The sequence below is a fragment of the Globicephala melas genome, chromosome 1 (assembly GCF_963455315.2).
Source record: "Globicephala melas chromosome 1, mGloMel1.2, whole genome shotgun sequence".
NCBI classification, from domain to species: domain Eukaryota; kingdom Metazoa; phylum Chordata; class Mammalia; order Artiodactyla; family Delphinidae; genus Globicephala; species Globicephala melas.
This window is the reverse complement of record NC_083314.1, coordinates 23497901-23514927: the sequence shown is the minus strand read 5'-3', so window position 1 is coordinate 23514927 and position 17027 is coordinate 23497901. Positions and strand designations below refer to the sequence as shown.

The following is a 17027-nucleotide window of genomic DNA, read 5'->3' as shown; positions in this document are numbered from 1 at the left end:
TGGTGGCGCAGTGGTTAAGAATCCGCCTGCCAATGCAGGGGACATGGGTTCGAGCCCTGGTCCGGGAAGATCCCGCATGCCGTGGAGCAACTAAGCCCGTGCGCCACAACTACTAAGTCTGCGCTCTAGACGCCGCGAGCCACAACTGCTGAGCCCGCGTGCCACAACTACTGAAGCCCGTGCGCCTAGAGCCCGTGCTCCGCAATGAGAGAAGCCACCACAATGAGAAGCCTGTGCACTGTAACCAAGAGTAGCCCCTGCTCGCCACAACTAGAGAAGGCCCGCACGCAGCAAAGACCCAATGCAGACAAAAATAAAAAAAAAAAAAAAAAAAAAAAAAGCAATCCAAGGCTTTCTCTTCGGCTGGTCTGTGGACTGCAGATAAGAGTAAATGGAGACAGGGACTTCCCTGGTGGTCCAGTGGTAAAGAATCCACCTTCCAATGCAGGGAATGTGGGTTCGATCCCTCGTAGGGGAATAAGATTCTACATGCCGTGGGGCAACTAAGCCCACACGCCACAACTATTGAGCTAGTGCGCCTCAACGAGAGAGCCAGCATGCCGCAAACTCTAAAGCCCACGCACCCTGGAGCTCTCATGCCATAACTAGAGAGAGAAAAACCCACACACCACAACCAGAAAGAAGCCTGCATGCCACAACTAGAGAGAAACCCCAACAGACCGTGCACCATAACGAAAAGGTCCCACGTGCCTCAGCAAAGATCCCGTGTGCCACAACTAAGACCCGACACAGCCGAAAAAAATAAAATAAAATAAGGAAAATAAATTTAAAAAAATATTAAAAAAAAAGAGTAAATGGAGACAGTTTTAAGTAGGTAATTGATAAGTAAAACTGAGGGATGCATGGAAGTCAAGTCCGGTGTCGGAGGCTGTGGACTCTAGAAACTGGGATGGGGCAGTAGGAGCTCATCTGTCATTTTGGTTACTACTGTTCAGGGAGAGAAAGATGTAATGACCTTGAGGGATTTCTGTTGTCTCTAAGTCCACTGTGTTGCATCTGGCTTCACATCCCCTCTGTGCCTGGCAGTGCCATGCCATCGAATGAATGCTGGACCTTAAGGGTGGAGGGAAGCTGCCCATTTCAGGGCCCTGGCAGAACATCTGGAGAGGAGGACGTGGCCCTGGAGCCCACATCCTAGAGGGCAGTCAACAAGTATTTATCAGATAGTTACCAAATGGATGGAGTGTCCACGCCACAAGACGTAAGGGCCTCCTACTTTTACCACTGAGGTGATCTTGGTGTTGGGTGTGTCTGTGACAGTCTTGATCACGGTCCTCTCAGGAGAAGCCTGGAACCCAGGCTCTCTCATAGCTGGGGCTTGCTTTGTGTGTGACCTTGAACAAGGCCTAATGTCCATCTGGGTCTGTACTATTGGCCTTAGTTACTGGCTAAACCTGGATGTGGCAAGCCCTGTGCCAGGTTCTTCTATATACGCCATCTCATTTAATCCCTCAAGATCCCTGTGAGGTGAGCAGCAGTATCCCTGTTTTGCAAATGAGGAAACTGATGCTCAGAGAGGCTACCTAACTTCCAAATTAACACAGCTCTAAATGGCAGATCAGGAGTCCCAACCTTTATCCATCACAGACTTTTAAAACAAAGGACCCTATGGGTAATAAGAAAAAAATAACAGGAAAAGTTCAGATATTCGACATTTCATAGGCCCACAGCAATGGCTTCCTAATCGACCTTCTCAAGGAAGCATCCCCACAGTTGCCAGATTGGTCCAGATAACCTGTCTTTGGATTCACAGCCCCCAAGAGTATTCCTATCTTGTCTTCCCCTGATTATTCTGAAATAGTTTAAGATCTGTCTCCCTCCCTAGAGACAGACTCGAAAATGACCCCGAAGTATTCCTGCTTACAGATGTTCATACCCCTGTGTAATCCCCTTCTCTTGAGCACGAGTGGCATCTGGAACTTGCATCTAAACAATAGAATATGGAGAAGATGATGAGCTATCACTTCCGTGATTGTTATATAAGAGCACCACTTCTGTCTTGTTAGCAGTCTCTCTCTATTGCCTTCTCAGCTCACATGTTTTGACGAAGTCAGTGGCCATGCTGAGGAGGTCCACATGGCAGAGAACGGAGGGCTGCCTCTGGCCAAAGCCAGCAAGCAGCTGAATCCCACCATCAACAACATAAGCTTGGAAGAGGATCCTTCCCCAGTTGAGCCTCAGATGAAACCTCAGCCCTGACCAACACCTTAACTGTGGCCAGAAGCAGAGGACTCAGCTAAGCCACACTGCATCTCACACAAACTGTGGGATAATAAATATGTGTTGTTCTAAGGCACTACGTTTCTGGTAATATTTATGGCAATAGGCAATTGGTATACTCCCTCAGTTGCAAGCTCCTGAAAGGCAGGGATGGAGTTCTATTCATCTTTGAAGTCCTAGTACCCAGCACAGGTGCTCTAAGAATGTGGCCCCACTGAACTGGCCTCTGTCTCCCCTCTAAAGTATCCTCCACATTGCCTCAAGGAGATGGTTCTAAAATGCTAACGTAATTGTGTCACTCTCTGCTTCAGACTCCTCAGAGCGCCTTATTATTTTTAATAAAAGTCCTATTAGCATAGCAATCAAGGAACTTCACTACATGTCCCTAAACTGCTTTTCCAGGCTCTTCTCCCCCAGTACTGAGCCTCTCCCACCCTCTGCTCCCACCCTCTCACCTACCATTCTTCCACCTGCTCCTCCATAGCTCAGGGCCCTAGCACATGCTGGGTCCCTCCCTGCCTAGAAGACTCTTTCTTCTTTGCCCGGTGAGTTCCTACTTATCCTTTATGGCCCAGCTCAAATAGTGCCCTTTCCTGGAGTCTTCCCACCTCTTCCTCCAGCCCCAGGGCAGCCCGCCACTGTGCTCTCCTGGTACTTTGAATGCTGTTATAACACGGATTACACTGAGTTATCCTTGTTTTCAAACTCGACTTCCCTGCTAGTCTATGAGTTCTCTGAAGAACTTCCTAGACTTCTAGTCTTCTTCATATACCTCCTCCTGTCCTTCTCTCCCGCTCTCCCTGCCTGGAAAACTCCGGAATGGATTGATGCGTGAACGAATGGCATTAATGATAATACCCAAGGCTGAAACAAGGTGCTCATGGGTCAAATAAGAGCTGAATAGGCTGCATGCATGGGTACACAGGGAAAGCTCTAGACACCTACAGTGTTGATGGACGGTGGTTTGCAAGCACGAGAGATATGATCTCATGTAGCTGATACCGTTCCTTCATTGTGGGGAACAGGAGAAATGAGAGGCCTAAGAAACTTCCTCTTTCTGCTGGAGATAGCTGTCTATTTTGTATTAGAACATTACACAGTGACCTTTTCTGAGACTTTGTCCTTAAAGACTCTGTATGTAAACTTTACACTTCCTTCCTCTTCCTAAAATATTAGATGATGGGACAGGTTTGACTCAAAGGCTCTCTCTGGCTCTCTTGGACTTGCTGATTGAGATCACTAAAGCCCAAAGCAGACTATATCATAACTTCAAAGGAAATACTTTAAATTTCATGTAACTTACATGTCCTCCATGCTCTTTCTCGTCACTTCTTTTTGTCGCAGGGGGTCCACAGATACCACACAAACCCAGTTATCTAGAGAAGGCATTATGGAAGGGCTGTAGACGCTGAGGCTGCTCCTCATTGCTTCACTTTTTAAACCTTACAATAAGAGCAGCTTTTTCAGTCACAAACAGGCTCAGTGAGTGGGAGGGGATCCCTGCAGAAGGGGTGTATGTGGTACAAAACCATAGACCCAGTATCTTTTTTTTTTTTTACTTATTTATTTGCTTGCTCTGGGTCTTAGTCACGGCATGTGGACTCCTTAGTTGTGACATGCAGGCGCCTCAGTTGTGGCATGCAAACTCTTAGTTGCGGCATGCATGTGGGATCTAGTTCCCCAAACAGGAATCAAACTGGGGCCCCCTGCATTGGGAGTGTGGAATCTTAACCACTGCACCACCAGGGAAGTCCCTACCAGTATCTTAAACTGATAACAAACGACTTGGTTTAAATTTCAGCGAAGTCTTGACACCACATTTCATCTTGAGTGTTGAAGTTGGCTAAGTTCACAAATGAAAAGCAGGAGCACATCTTTTCAATCCATCTCGTATCAGTTCATGGTTGCTTGCAGACAATGAAAAAAATATATTTATATATATGAACCACATAGCTTAGATAATGGCTGATCCACGGCATTTGCATGTCCATGCTTGAATCAGATCTGTAACACATCCAATCCAACTGTGCAGAAATCTGTTATTCAAGTGGTTGAAAAGTCTATTTGAAACTCATTATTCCACATGTAAGTAGGGTCTACCTATGTACGCTTTGCGGCAGGAATATTTCCAGCCAGTTTGATTTTCCAGCACCACCTCAAAATAGAAGGTAGAAAAAATCCTTCTGCTTCGTGCCCCTACCTGAGGTGAGGACAGTGATCATTCAACAAACATTTATCAAGTACCTTCTCTACATCAGGCCCTGAAGCTGCAGATGGGAATGAGGCATTATTATTCCCTGTCTCAAAGAGAAGGAGACAAAGGGAGCAGATTACAAAAGATGTGTAGCGAGTGGTGTTTAGTAAATGTTCGATGAATGAATGGAAGAAATAAAGAATAAGCTATCATAACACAGGGAAGCCCCGATGCTAACGGCTGTACACAGGAAAATAATAAGACTGGGGGTGGGCGGGGACAAGATGGGCTTTTTCTGCTTCCTATCAACCTAGAATCACAACCTGTGCTATTTGCATTTTGCTCCTCCAGATTCTGTGGCCTATTAGTAGTAGCAGAGAGCAGCAAGACTCTGTGTGTGTGTCTTTTTAAAAATCTTTTTATTTTTTTAAGATTAAGGAATTAATCGCGAATAAATATTTCTGTGTAAGGTAAGGTATTAGGTGGCTGGGAGAGGGTGGGGTTATTCATAGAAATGCCACAGCTGTTCACATACCTAAGGGCAGACACAGAACCTGCCAGCCTCATGGGCATGGGATCTGGGATGCCACCAGTTGGTGAGGCAACTCCTTTCTCTCTCCCTGGCTTTCATCCGGAGCTGTAGTTTCTCTGGTCTCCACACCTGTTCCGCACTCCCCACTTCCCGAGAAATCTTTTGCTCATTCCTGGTTCCTCTCATACATGCTTCACTAGCCCCACGGTTACTACATGATCCTTTTGCTCATTCCTGTAATAAGGCTTCCAAAGTCCCGTGAGGAGAATCCAACTGACTGCCTCATATTTTCATGCCAGGTCATTAGCTAGCCGGTGGATTAGCTGTCTTTGGGAGGCTTGTTCATCTTGGTCTAATTAGCTGTGGGCCCAGCATGGCCCTTTGATAACCCAGCATTTCTAATCAGGAACAGGCAGGCAGATTCACTTAGAAGGGGATGTGGCCTGGGAACAGGCATCTCTCATGTAGTATTACATGCCTGAGCGCGGGCGTAGCCAATCTAGGTGTCATTAGACCTCAGAGTTTCTCAAGATAGAGCAAAGAGAAACTGCTCAAACCCCTCCACCCTTGGTGCTCCCACCAGGAGATCGGAGTAGCATCAGCATAGGAAGGAAGGGTACCTGGGTACTAAAGAATCTTATTCTAGAAGCAACTATTTATTGAGTACCTGCTTTGTGTAAGGCAGATTCTTAGATTCACTAAGTCTTGGATCTTTTTGGTGTGAGAGGCTAACGGGTTGAGAGCTACTTTTTAAAGAAAGCGTATCTTTTGGAGTGCTTAACTGTGCTTTATCTAATAGATCTTCATAAGAACACTGTGGAGAAGGGTATTAGAATGCTTGCTACTTTACAGAGCTCAAAACTGAGGCTCAGAGAGTTTCAGTTACTTGCCTAAGGACACACAGCTATGGGAAATGAAGGAGCCTATAAGACCCTCAGCTCTAACTGAGCTGTGTCTCCCTCCCTCCCTCCTTGGCAGCAGCTGAAAGAAGGGTACAGCCTATTCTTGATGCACCTGCTGGTCTCCCCCTAGAGTGGGGGGCAGGGATAGTCTTCATCATCTTGTGTTTAGTAGCTGCTGCAGGCCAGATGCACAGCTCTCACTCAGTAGTCCAATACCTAAGGAATGAGGGAATCATCTACTGCCTTACCCAGATCAGGGGGAAGGTGAGGGAAACAAGTGAAGAAGGGGTCAGAGGGTCCAGGGCAGAGGTGAAAGGCAGTAGAAGGCTGCTTCTTTGTTTGTGGCCTTGGTCTGTGCTGGACAGGAGAGGGTGTGGTGATCTCCCTTAGAGACAAGCCTTGACCTCAGCCATGGCTCAGGCTAATGCTGTTTTGGGACCTTTAGAACTAAGATTTCAAGCAAGAAGTGTAGGAGAAGGGGAAGACTGACGGAGACCTCCATCATCACCCCCTCCACTGCCTGCTCGCAGCAGCCAAGCATGGCGGTGGGAAGTACTTCCTTCTGTCTGGGAAATATGGGAAATAGGAGGGGCAGCTTTCCTGATGGTGCTGATTCCTTGGTCCTTTTGCATAATGATTCGATTGCTTGATTCATCTATTTTTTTTAAAATTTAAAAACATGTAAGATTGCCACAACATTGTAAATCAACTATACTTCAATAAAAACATATTAAAAATAAATTAAAACATGGATAGATCCATTCTGTGTGGGGCTAAAACCTAAGGCTAGAAAAATAAATACATCAGGGTCCTTCCCTTCAAGAGCTCACTATCTAGGAAAGAACAGGAAAGATAGTAAGATTGAAGATTTTTACAGTGCAGCAAATAACAGAGTTATATATGATGGGGAGAGGGGACACAGAATTATTCCATGAAGTTCTTGAGTGATGAATGATTTCATATTTTACCCAGAGAGTATATCATATGTCAGGCACTCTGCTTGGCACTAGGATGGGGGCCCATAACATCCTTATCAAAGGCTGTAGCTGTCCATAGCTATTTTTAAAAAGTATTTATTAAGTTATAATTGATATACAGTCCAATAACGCACATATCTAACATTTCATAATTTGATAAGTTTTCCCTGGTGTATACATTTCCTTACAATTAAGATAGTGAACGTATCCCTCACCTCCAAAAGTTTCCTCATGCCCCTTTGTCTTCCCTGTCTCCCATTCCTCCCCACAGCCCCCCATTTTTAGACTGCCACCAATCTGCTTTCTGTTATTATAGATTAATTTGTGTTTTCTAGAATTTTCTATAAAAGGAATTATGCAGTAGATATTCTTGTCAGTCTAGCTTCTTTCACTCAGCATAATTACATTGAGACTCATCCATGTTGTATGTATATCAATAGTTCATTTCTTTTTGTTGATGAATAGTATTCCATTGTATAGACATATCACAATTTGTCTATTCATTCACATGTTGATGAACATTTGGGTAGTTTCCTGTTTATGACTAATTCAAATAAAGCAGCTATGAACATTGGTGTACATATCTTTGTATAGACATACGCTTTCATTTCTCTACAGTAAATACCTAAGAGTGGAATGCTTGGGTCGTATGATAGGTATATGTTTAACTTTTTAAGAAACTGTCAAGCTGTTTTCCAAAGTGGTTATGTCATTTTATATTCCTACTAGCAGTGTATGAGAGCTCTGTTCCCCCATATTTTTACCAAGTAAGGTTTTACGTTTTTAACCACTCTAATAGGTGTGTAATGGTGTTTAATTGTGGTTTAACTTGCACTTCCCTACTGACTAATGATGTTGAGCATCTTTTCATATGCATGTTTGCCACTCCTATACTTCTTTGTTGAAGTGTCTGCTCAAATCTTCTGCCCGTTTTTTTAAATTGAGTGTTCTCTTATTATTGAGTTTTAAGAGTTCTCTTTCTAGATACAAGTCCTTTATCAAATATGCATTTTGCATACATTTTCTTCTAGTCTGCAACTTGTCTTTTCATTCTTTTCAGAAGAGCAGAAGTTTTAAATTTTAATATAGTCCAACCTGCCAAAATTCTTTTTGTGGATCATGCTTTCAGTATTGTATCTAAGAAATAGTTGCTTAACTGAAGATCCCAAAGATATTCTCTTATGTTTTCTTATAAAAGTTTTATGGTTTTAGCTTTTACAGTTAGATCTATGAGCCATTTTGATTTAATTTTTTGTATGTGGTGCAAGATATGGATTGAAGTTCTTTTTTTTTTTTTTTTTTGCACATGGGTATCCAATTGTTACAGCACTACTTGTCAAAAAGATTCCTTTCTCAACTTTTCTGCACCTGTATCAAAAATCAATTGTCAAATGACCACCTAGAGGGGTGGGATAGGGAGGGTGGGAGGGAGATGCAAGAGGGAGGAGATATGGGGACATATGTATATGTATAGCTGATTTACTTTGTTATAAAGCAGAAACTAACACACCATTGTAAAGTAATTATACTCCAATAAAGATCTTTAAAAAAAATCAATTGTCCATATGTATATATGTTGGCCTATTTCTAGACTCATATTCTGTCACATTGATCTATTTGTCTAACTTTATGTTAATACCACATGTTCCTGATTATTGTAACTTTATGATAAGTCTTGAAATCAAATAGTCCTTCCACTTTGTTCTTTTTCAAAGCTGTTTTGGCTCTTCTAGATCCTTTGCAGTTTCCAATGAAATTTCGAATAAGCTTGTCAACTTCTACAAAAATAAAAACTTGCTGGGATACTGATTTTGACTGCACTGGCTCTATAGATCAATTTGGGAAGAATTGACATCTTAACAATATTGAGTCCTCCAATTCATGAACATGGTATATCTCTCCATTTATTTAGGTCTTCTTTAATTTTTTCAGTAGTGTCTTGTAGTTTTTACTCTGTGGTTTTATACATCTTTTTTCATGTTTATCCCTATATATTTTATAGTTTTTGATGATATTATAAATATTATTTTTTAAGTTTTGATTTCTGATTGTTCATTGCTAATATGTGGAAACCAATTGATTATGGTATATTGGTCTTGAATCCAGCAACCTTGTTGCTATGGGCTGAATAGTTACCCCAAAATTTACATGTTGAAGTTCTAATTCCCAGTACCTTAGAATGTGACTGTATTTTGAGATAGGGTCCTTAAAGAGGTAATTTAGTTAAAATTAGGTGGGTCCTAATGCAATATGACTGATGTTCTTACAAGAGGAGGAAACTAGAACACAGACACACAGAGAGAAGACCATGTGAAGACATAGGGGGAAGATGGCCATCTAAAAGCCAAGGAGAGAGGCCTTATAAGAAGCCAAACCGACCAACACCTTGATCTCAGACTTCTTGCCGCCAGAATTGTGAGAAAATAAATTTCTATTGTCTAAGCCACTCAGTCTATGGTACTTTGTTACAGCAGCCCTTGCAACTAATACACTTGTTAAACTCACTTATTAGTTCTAGTAGCTTCTTTGTAGACTCCATACGATAGTCTATATAGGCAATCATATTATCAATAAATACACTTTTACTTCTTCCTGTCCAATCTGGATGCCTTTTATTTCTTTTTCTCGTCTAGTTGCTCTGACTAGGACTTCCAGTACAATATTGAATAGATGTGGCAAATGGCTTACCACTTTGTGCTTTAATTTCTTCACCTATAAAATGGGGGTAATAACAGTATGTATCTCATATGGTCGTTATAAGGATTGAAATGTGTAAATATTTATAATGTGCTTAGAACAGTGCCTGGATAATAAGTGCTATATAACTTTTTTTCTTTGTTCATTTAAAATCATGGAAGGCTACCAGATTCTGCTTCAAGATGCAAGCCAACCATGCTGGCTTCCAGATATGGCTTTTGCTCCATCTTTTCCCTAATCCCTGCCGTCCTTGGTAGCACAGTTAGAACTTCAGACTGGTAGAACTATCATTTAGTTCTACCGCCAGCCCAAGGCAGGAATCCCTTCAGCATGCCACACCTGACCAGTTGCTGGCTGCGTTCTGAGCAAGAACTCTTCATTCAGGAAGGCTGAATTTCTCAATTCTTCGGAATGCCAATGATGTCTGAGGTGACAGTGAGAGTTCCCAGAGGCTGGAAAGCTAAGATTCTGTGTTCACTGTATGCACTGCTAGGTCCTCCAGTTGTTTCCACCATGACACCTGGCATGGGTGTTTGCATCTCCTATGATAGAAATAAGCTCCATGGAGTGGGTCTCCTGGGAACTGGCAGCTCCTGTTTCTTGTCACTGGGGAAGCGAATTAGGGGCAAGGGTAGAGCTGGCTTCTCTGCCTTAGCAACTGCCCAGATCCTGAGTCAACACCTGAATAAACTCTGGGCTCTTTTTATTTAGCCCCATTGGGGATGGGAGAGGATCCAGGCTCAGTCTTTTCAACATGGCACGTTAAAAAAACAAGTAGGACTCAAAAGTGTCTCATTCCTGGGAATTCTTAGCTAGAAGATCTCAGTTTCAGATTTAACATGAGTCTTTTTTCTGATGCAGCAGCAGGCAGCTTTTCTCACAGAGTATTGTTACATAAACAAGCAAGAGATGGGTTTGCCACAAGCAAAGTCAAAATTTCCATCTAAATTTTAGCTAATAAGACTATCAGGACTGATACAGGCTTTGGAGTTTTACATTTCCTGAGCCTGGCAGCTGTGTTTTCCCTCTTTCCACTAAATTCTGTAGTGTAGAATTTAGGGAATTATGGAAAACACACTTGCAGCACCAGAGCTTAAATGGGGTAAGATCCCTGCCCAGTAGTAATTGCTGATGTTGGGGGGAAAAGTCTCTTGAAAATCATCCAGCTGCAGGAGACTGAGCAAGGGGTCTCAGGCCTTCTCAGTTCCAGGACTATCCTTTTTCTTAAAATACCCTTGAGAACTGAGTGCAAAAATATGCCAATGTCACATTTGCTGTGTGCATTTAGTAACAGAAAACTGTGCAGTGCGAAGGCGTGTTTATACAACTAGCAATTGTACTGCAAAACCATCAACAGCTCACAGCCCAACCAGTCTTCCAAAATACAAGTGTGAAGCATTTAAAATCTGCAACTCTGCAACGAGGTGCCCACAAAGTACCTTCTTCGAATTTGCATATTTGTGTACAAGAACACAAACCGTTTATATAAGGCTTTAGCCCGTTTTAAATGTTAAAAAAGTCCCCATGATTTGCTTTGCTTAAAATGCACGCTCAAACTTTATTAAAAACATTTTTCAAAAAATGTTTCATAAAGCTAGCCGTCAGCGAGGCTCACTGGAGGGTGTGGAAAATGGATCGTATATCTTTAACCCGCAGAAGTTAAAAGGTTTTTTTTTTTTTTTTTTTTTGGTTGTTAGCTAACAATGGAAACTTTTTTTTTTAAGTGTTTCCCTCCCTCGGTCTTGCCAAGCAATAGAAAAAAAAGAAGAAAAGAAAAACTTGTTCCGCTGAGTTCAACCCCAGACAGGCTCACAACTTCCTTCCTGCTTTCCTACCCCAAGCCCCCGCCTTTCTCCCTCCTCCCTCCTCCACCCCAAACCCCCCCGCCCCAACTTTTTTTTTTTAATCGCACATTGAACAAACACTGAAGTAGCAGGGAGCAGACACTGACAGGGGTAGTATCTCAACAGCCCACAAGGGCGTGCAGGGCCGGCCGGCGTCGCCACCGCCCGGATCTCCCGCCCCGGCCAAGGAGCTTTCCCTCTTTTTTCCCATTCCCCCCTTTTTTTTTGTCTTCCAAAAGAAGTGAGGAAACCATTTACGAACTTTTTTACTTTTAAAGCCATCTTTCTCCTTCGAGGTCTGCTTCCCCGGGCCATGTAGTCTGCACAGGACGCGGGAATCTTGAGCAATTGTAGGTAAGTTTGGCGGCTTTTTAATGGTTCTCGCCTCCGAACCCTCTTTCCCCTCTCTCTCTGCTCTGGAGCGAATCTGAGGGTTCCGGGTTCTGAAAAGGCGCAGAGAGGTGGGCCAGGGAGACGGGCAAGGGGGTTTGATTGGGGAGGGTGGCGTGGAGAGGAGGGAGAAGCGAGTTTTCGGCGTTTCCCGTGCTCGCCTTCCGGGCCGCTGACTCCCCGCCGCCTACCTCGGCGCGCTGCAGGCGTCCACGGGCTCCGGCCGCCGGGCAGCCGGCTTGGCGCCGGGCGAGGCTGCCCAGGATACGGAGAAGCCCTGCACTCGGCCGCGCCGCCTCCGGGCTTAGAGCGGGGCCCCGGGAGGTTTGCAGAGCCCGGGCTTCCGCCTGGCTGCAGCCATGCACACCCTGGAGTCCTTCCGAGTGGGCAAGGGTCCCGGAGCCCGCAGAGGCAGCCGCGTCCTCCGGCACAGGGTGTGCGGAGTGCGGACTCGCTGTCCGCGCACACACACACACACAGACACAGACACACACAGACACACACACACACACACACACACACACACACACACACACACACACCCCTACGCGGGGGGCGACAGCGTGCGGGGGGGCGGCGTGTATTGGTTCCGGTACAGGGGACGAGCAGCGCCTCGGCCCCGGGCGCGCGCAGACGCACCCACACTCACAATACACACTTGTTTGGGGACTGGCGACAAAGCCAGTGCTGAAAAATGCCTAGGCTGCGGCCCCGCCGCGCGCCCAGGCCGTCGTAGGCCGAGGGACACAGCACCAAGGCCAGGGTCAGGAAGGTAAAAGGCAGGCACGCAGGGGTCTTCCTAGATCCGGGCTCAGGCAGCGACCGGGGAAGGCAGGTCCAGCTCAGGTTCCCTCCGAGTCGGTCCCTGATGGCCAGAGAGGGTGGAGCGAGGAGATCCTGAAGCCCAAGGCGGGTGGGGGGAGCTGCCCCGTTATACCCGATGCAACCAGTGTTTGCAAAGCCGAGGGGACCCAGAGACGGTGGAGGGGGTGTCCTCACTCTCGGAGAGCTCGGAATCTGCCGCGCCCCGCACATAGCCCGCTTAGCAATCAAGTGGTTGTACAGTCTCCCGCCCGTCCGCGCGGCTCTGGAGGCAACTCTTAGAATTTGGAATTTGAAGGGACCTTCAAGCGCATCACAGTCTGGGGCGAAGGGTGGGAGCGCACTCGGAAAACACACCCACAACCTAGCTGGCGACCGAGGGCCCCCGGGGTTTGTGTCCTCGCCGTGCCGCACAGCCCCTGTAGATAAGATGTCCAGTGGCACCGATCCCCGACAGATTGCGGGATCCCAATCCCAGTCCTAGTCCCCTAGCCGTCCCCCGCACCCGCCCTCTAGGGTCCTGACTTTTCTCCTTGTGTCTCCACAGCGGCGCTGTTGTTTACGGAACTCGGCGGGGGCTGAGCCCGCGGTCTTGCCCCCCGCCCAACGTCCAGGCCATGCCACCCCATCCGCGCGCGGAGCCGCGGCCGCCGGGCCTCTGGGGCTGAGCCGGGAGCCGAGAGCCTCGGGAGGAGGAGGCGCCGGCGGCGGAGCCGGAACAGGAGCGGCGGCGGCGGGCAGCGCGGCGGACCCAGTACTATGGCTATGTACTGCTATGCACTCAACAGCCTGGTGATCATGAATAGCGCCAACCAGGTGAAGAGCGGCGGCGGCCCTCGGCCCAGCAGCAGCGAGACGCCCCCGCCGCCGAGGAGGGCCGTGTTGAGCCCCGGCAGCGTTTTCAGCCCCGGGAGTGGCTCCTCTTTCCTCTTCCCCGCAGCCGAGTCGTCGCCGGAGGAGCCCGGGAGCCCCCTGGGCTGGCGGAGTGGCCGGCGCAGGCTGAATAGTAGCAGCGGCAGCGGCAGCAGCGTGGGCAGCCCGAGTTGGGCGGGTCGCCTAAGAGGCGACGGGCAGCAGGTGGTGACCACTGGTACCCTCTCCCCTCCGGGGCCGGAGGAGGCCAAAAGGAAGCTTCGAATCCTACAGCGCGAGCTGCAGAACGTGCAGGTGAACCAGAAAGTGGGCATGTTCGAGGCACACATCCAGGCGCAGAGCTCCGCCGCTCAAGCGCCCCGCAGCCCGCGTTTGGGCAGGGCTCGATCGCCCTCCCCGTGCCCCTTCCGCAGCATCAGTCAGCCCCGAGGAAGGGTCCTGGCTCCGAGTGAGGGGCGGAGGACAAAGTCCTGGGGGGAACAATGTCCGGAGACTTCAGAGGCCGACTCCCGGAGAAGAGGAGGGACGCCCAGCCAACGCCTCTCGAAAGACAAAGAGGGAGTAGCACCTTTCCCCGGCCCTGCTGCCCCGGCAGGATCAGCGGCTCAGGGTCCAGGCGCTTCGGTGAAAATGAGAAAGCCGGTCCCGGCCGGACGCCACTGTGGCTCACCCATTGCTATGGAAGTTGACAAGAGGGTTTCTCCTCCTTTGGGAACTCAGAATTACCAAGCTCCCCCGTTGGGGCTGGTCGGAGTGAACATAACGATGGCCGCAGAAGTGGCAGCGAGAGCCACATCCACTGGGCCACACCATCCACAGGACCCAGCCCTCACTGAGCTGTCTGAGAGGGCCCGCGAGGTTGGGGGTGTGTACCCTCGAGAGGCCCTGTCCAAGAGTCAGGGGCAGTCTTTGGGCAGTGAGACAAGTCCGGCCCCAGAGAGGGGCGGGCCCCGCAGTGGAGAGCCCCCTGGGAAGGTGGGGAGAGGAAATCTGCCCGGTGGCATGCCGGGCTCCGGGGCGCCTGAAGCGGACAAAAGGCCAGAGGAGAGGACTGTGAACGCGCAGAGTCCAGCGGACTCCTCTGAGGCCCCGGGCTGGTTCAGGCAGCCCAGAGACTGGGGCTCAGTAGGCTCCGAGGGGACCCAGAGTGGGGCCCTAGTGGCCAGGGAGGCACGGCCGCGCTCCAACAGAGTGGATGAAGGGTCTGTGTCGCTGGGCTTGCTTGGGGGCAGCAGCTCAGCACAGCCAGGCCCGGGGGAGTTGGAGGCGGGGATTCCCTCTGGCGGAATGCTGGAGCCTTTGCCCTGTTGGGAAGCAAAAGATCTGAAAGAACCTCAGTGCCTTCCTGGGGACAGGGTGGGTGTGCAGCCTGGGAGCTCCAGGGTTTGGCTGGGCTCCATGGAAGAAGCGGGTCTGGCCTGGACGTGTGTCACAGGGGTACAATCCGAGGGGACTTGGGGAAGCCAGCCTCAGGGCAGAGATGCTCACCCCAGCCCAGAGCAGCTCTCCCCAGATCAGAAGGACAAGCCTTCCGGGGGAGAGGCGTGCAGCCGAAGCAATATCCCCGCCGTCATCATTACAGACATGGGTGCCCAGGAGGATGGTGCCTTGGAGGAGGTGCAGGGAAGCCCTCTGGGCGGCCTGCCGCTGAGGAAACTGTCCTCTTCCTCTGCGTCTTCCACTGGCTTCTCCTCCTCCTATGAGGACTCGGAGGAGGACATCTCCAGTGACCCCGAGCGCTGCCTGGACCCCAACTCTGCCTTCCTGCATACCCTGGACCAGCAGAAGCCCAGAGTGGTAGGTCTTGCCCTGAGATTTTTCTAGAACTTGTGCTGCTTTCATGCCCACGTGTCCCTTTTTCTTACCTTCTACTGAGTCAGAAAGACTCTGACCAGGGCCCTGGGGCAGTCACAACTTATAATCCTCTCCAGGTGTGTTTGCTGGGGAGGTACCTAGGCACTGGCCATGCACTTTGTAGCTTGGACAGTGAACCGGAGTCATTTCTGTTGTTATTTCCATGTACATCTTAAAAGACATTTTTTAAGGTATCTCTGGTAGGTCACCACTCATTTTTGGGGAAGATAATATTCGTGAGTGTTACCATAAAGCTTCCTGGTGAATCTCCAAAGATAGTGAACAGAGCTGCTGAGTGTAGCTTTTGTCTGATCAGGTGAAACACTTAATTCTGTGCTTCATTTAGGCAGAGGAGAACTGACAAGGATGTCATCGAATTAACTCAGACTCTACTAATAGGCTAGGAAAATGAGTGACGTGATTCTGGAACAGGGCGCTGAAACCTGCAGATGTGGCATTGGCCGGTCTTTTGGGTGAACAATCACCTAGCCTCAGGAAATTGTCAGGACATTGCAATATTTGTGGGGTCAGCAGAAGATACAGTTTGATGTATGAATTAAAATGAAAACTAGGCTTTGAGCTAAGCAGATAGTTTCTTTAATAACAGGATATTACATTACATTAGGTTGAATTGCATCTGGGTGATATCCCTAAGGTAGATACGTCCTCATGGATATGCTCATTGGCTGGTACAGGTACATTTCAAGTACGTTTTCAAGTGCATCTGTTGTGATTCAGCACACTGACATCTTGTTTTGGCTATGGCGGTAGACGGGTTTATTTCTGTACACAGTTCATCTCAGTCCTAGGCTGTTTACACTCTTAGGAGGATCAGAGCATCGTATGAAAGATGTAAGAGTTGAAGCTAGCACTTCTGAAAAGGTCTGGACTTTCTCTTAGCTTTTCCAGAGTCTGGGGAATTTCCTAGTTCGGCGTGTAAGGGGTTCTTGTGCTACCTTGGGCGAAAGTCTGCATTTTATTGTAGTAGGTAGTCTTCCGATTTAATCTTGACTATCAAGTACTATTCGCTGTACCTCAGTAACTTAAACCACAGCAACTGAGAACTTTATATTTCTACTCTACATGCTGCTCTAAGTTATTCTGGGCTCCAAAGCATGTGTCTGTCATACTCCCACTTCAGAAATCACAGTCTGAATCTTTGTAGACGAGGCATTTCTTTTCATGAGACTCCGCCTTCTGCTGATGATGGGGAGGCAAATATGTACGCAGAATCTGGCCCCAATCAGCCTGGCATTTTGTGGCCAGCACAGGGCATCTGGCACGGGCACACCACCTTTAGAGGAGGTATGGTCCACCTGGAAGGGGACGGATGGTGGTGAAGGGCAGGTGGAAAATGCTTCTCACTGAAGGAATGGCTCAGGTTTCTCGGCCTTCTTGCCCACAATTAAAGGTCTATGAGATGGTCCTCTGTTCCAGTCCTCCCTTTGGCTTTTTATACCCTGGAGCGTAGCCAGCATAGCCAAGTTGTTTTAACTTGTTCTCCAACTTTCCATTTGCCCTTTCTAGTGGTGGATTAGCAGCTCCTACTGGCTGGCTCTCAAAGTATTTTGTGTGTCCCGATGTTTGAAAAGGGCTCTTGTCTGGAAGTGAGTTAAAGGGGAGATAAATAATGATAGATGACAATTTTCTTTTTTTCATTTGCCAGAGGGATGCCAGCTGAGAAACCAGAGGGTTGAGTGG

General features: G+C 47.8%; 1 protein-coding gene across 2 annotated transcripts in view; it reads left to right on the top strand.

Annotated features, from left to right (window-relative positions):
- Nucleotides 1-11456: 11456 nt before the first annotated feature.
- Nucleotides 11457-17027, top strand: part of ITPKB (inositol-trisphosphate 3-kinase B) — a 97215-nt gene continuing 91644 nt past the window's right edge. Inside the window, exons 1-2 of one of the 2 annotated variants that reach the window (XM_030868471.2) lie at nucleotides 11457-11741; nucleotides 13147-15269. In XM_030868471.2, coding sequence (XP_030724331.1) covers nucleotides 13359-15269 — 1911 coding nt within the window. In that variant the 5' untranslated portion in view covers nucleotides 11457-11741; nucleotides 13147-13358. Of the gene's footprint in view, nucleotides 11742-12416; nucleotides 12550-13146; nucleotides 15270-17027 lie in introns of those variants that run through there. The other variant, XM_060303649.1, reaches the window with a different exon arrangement.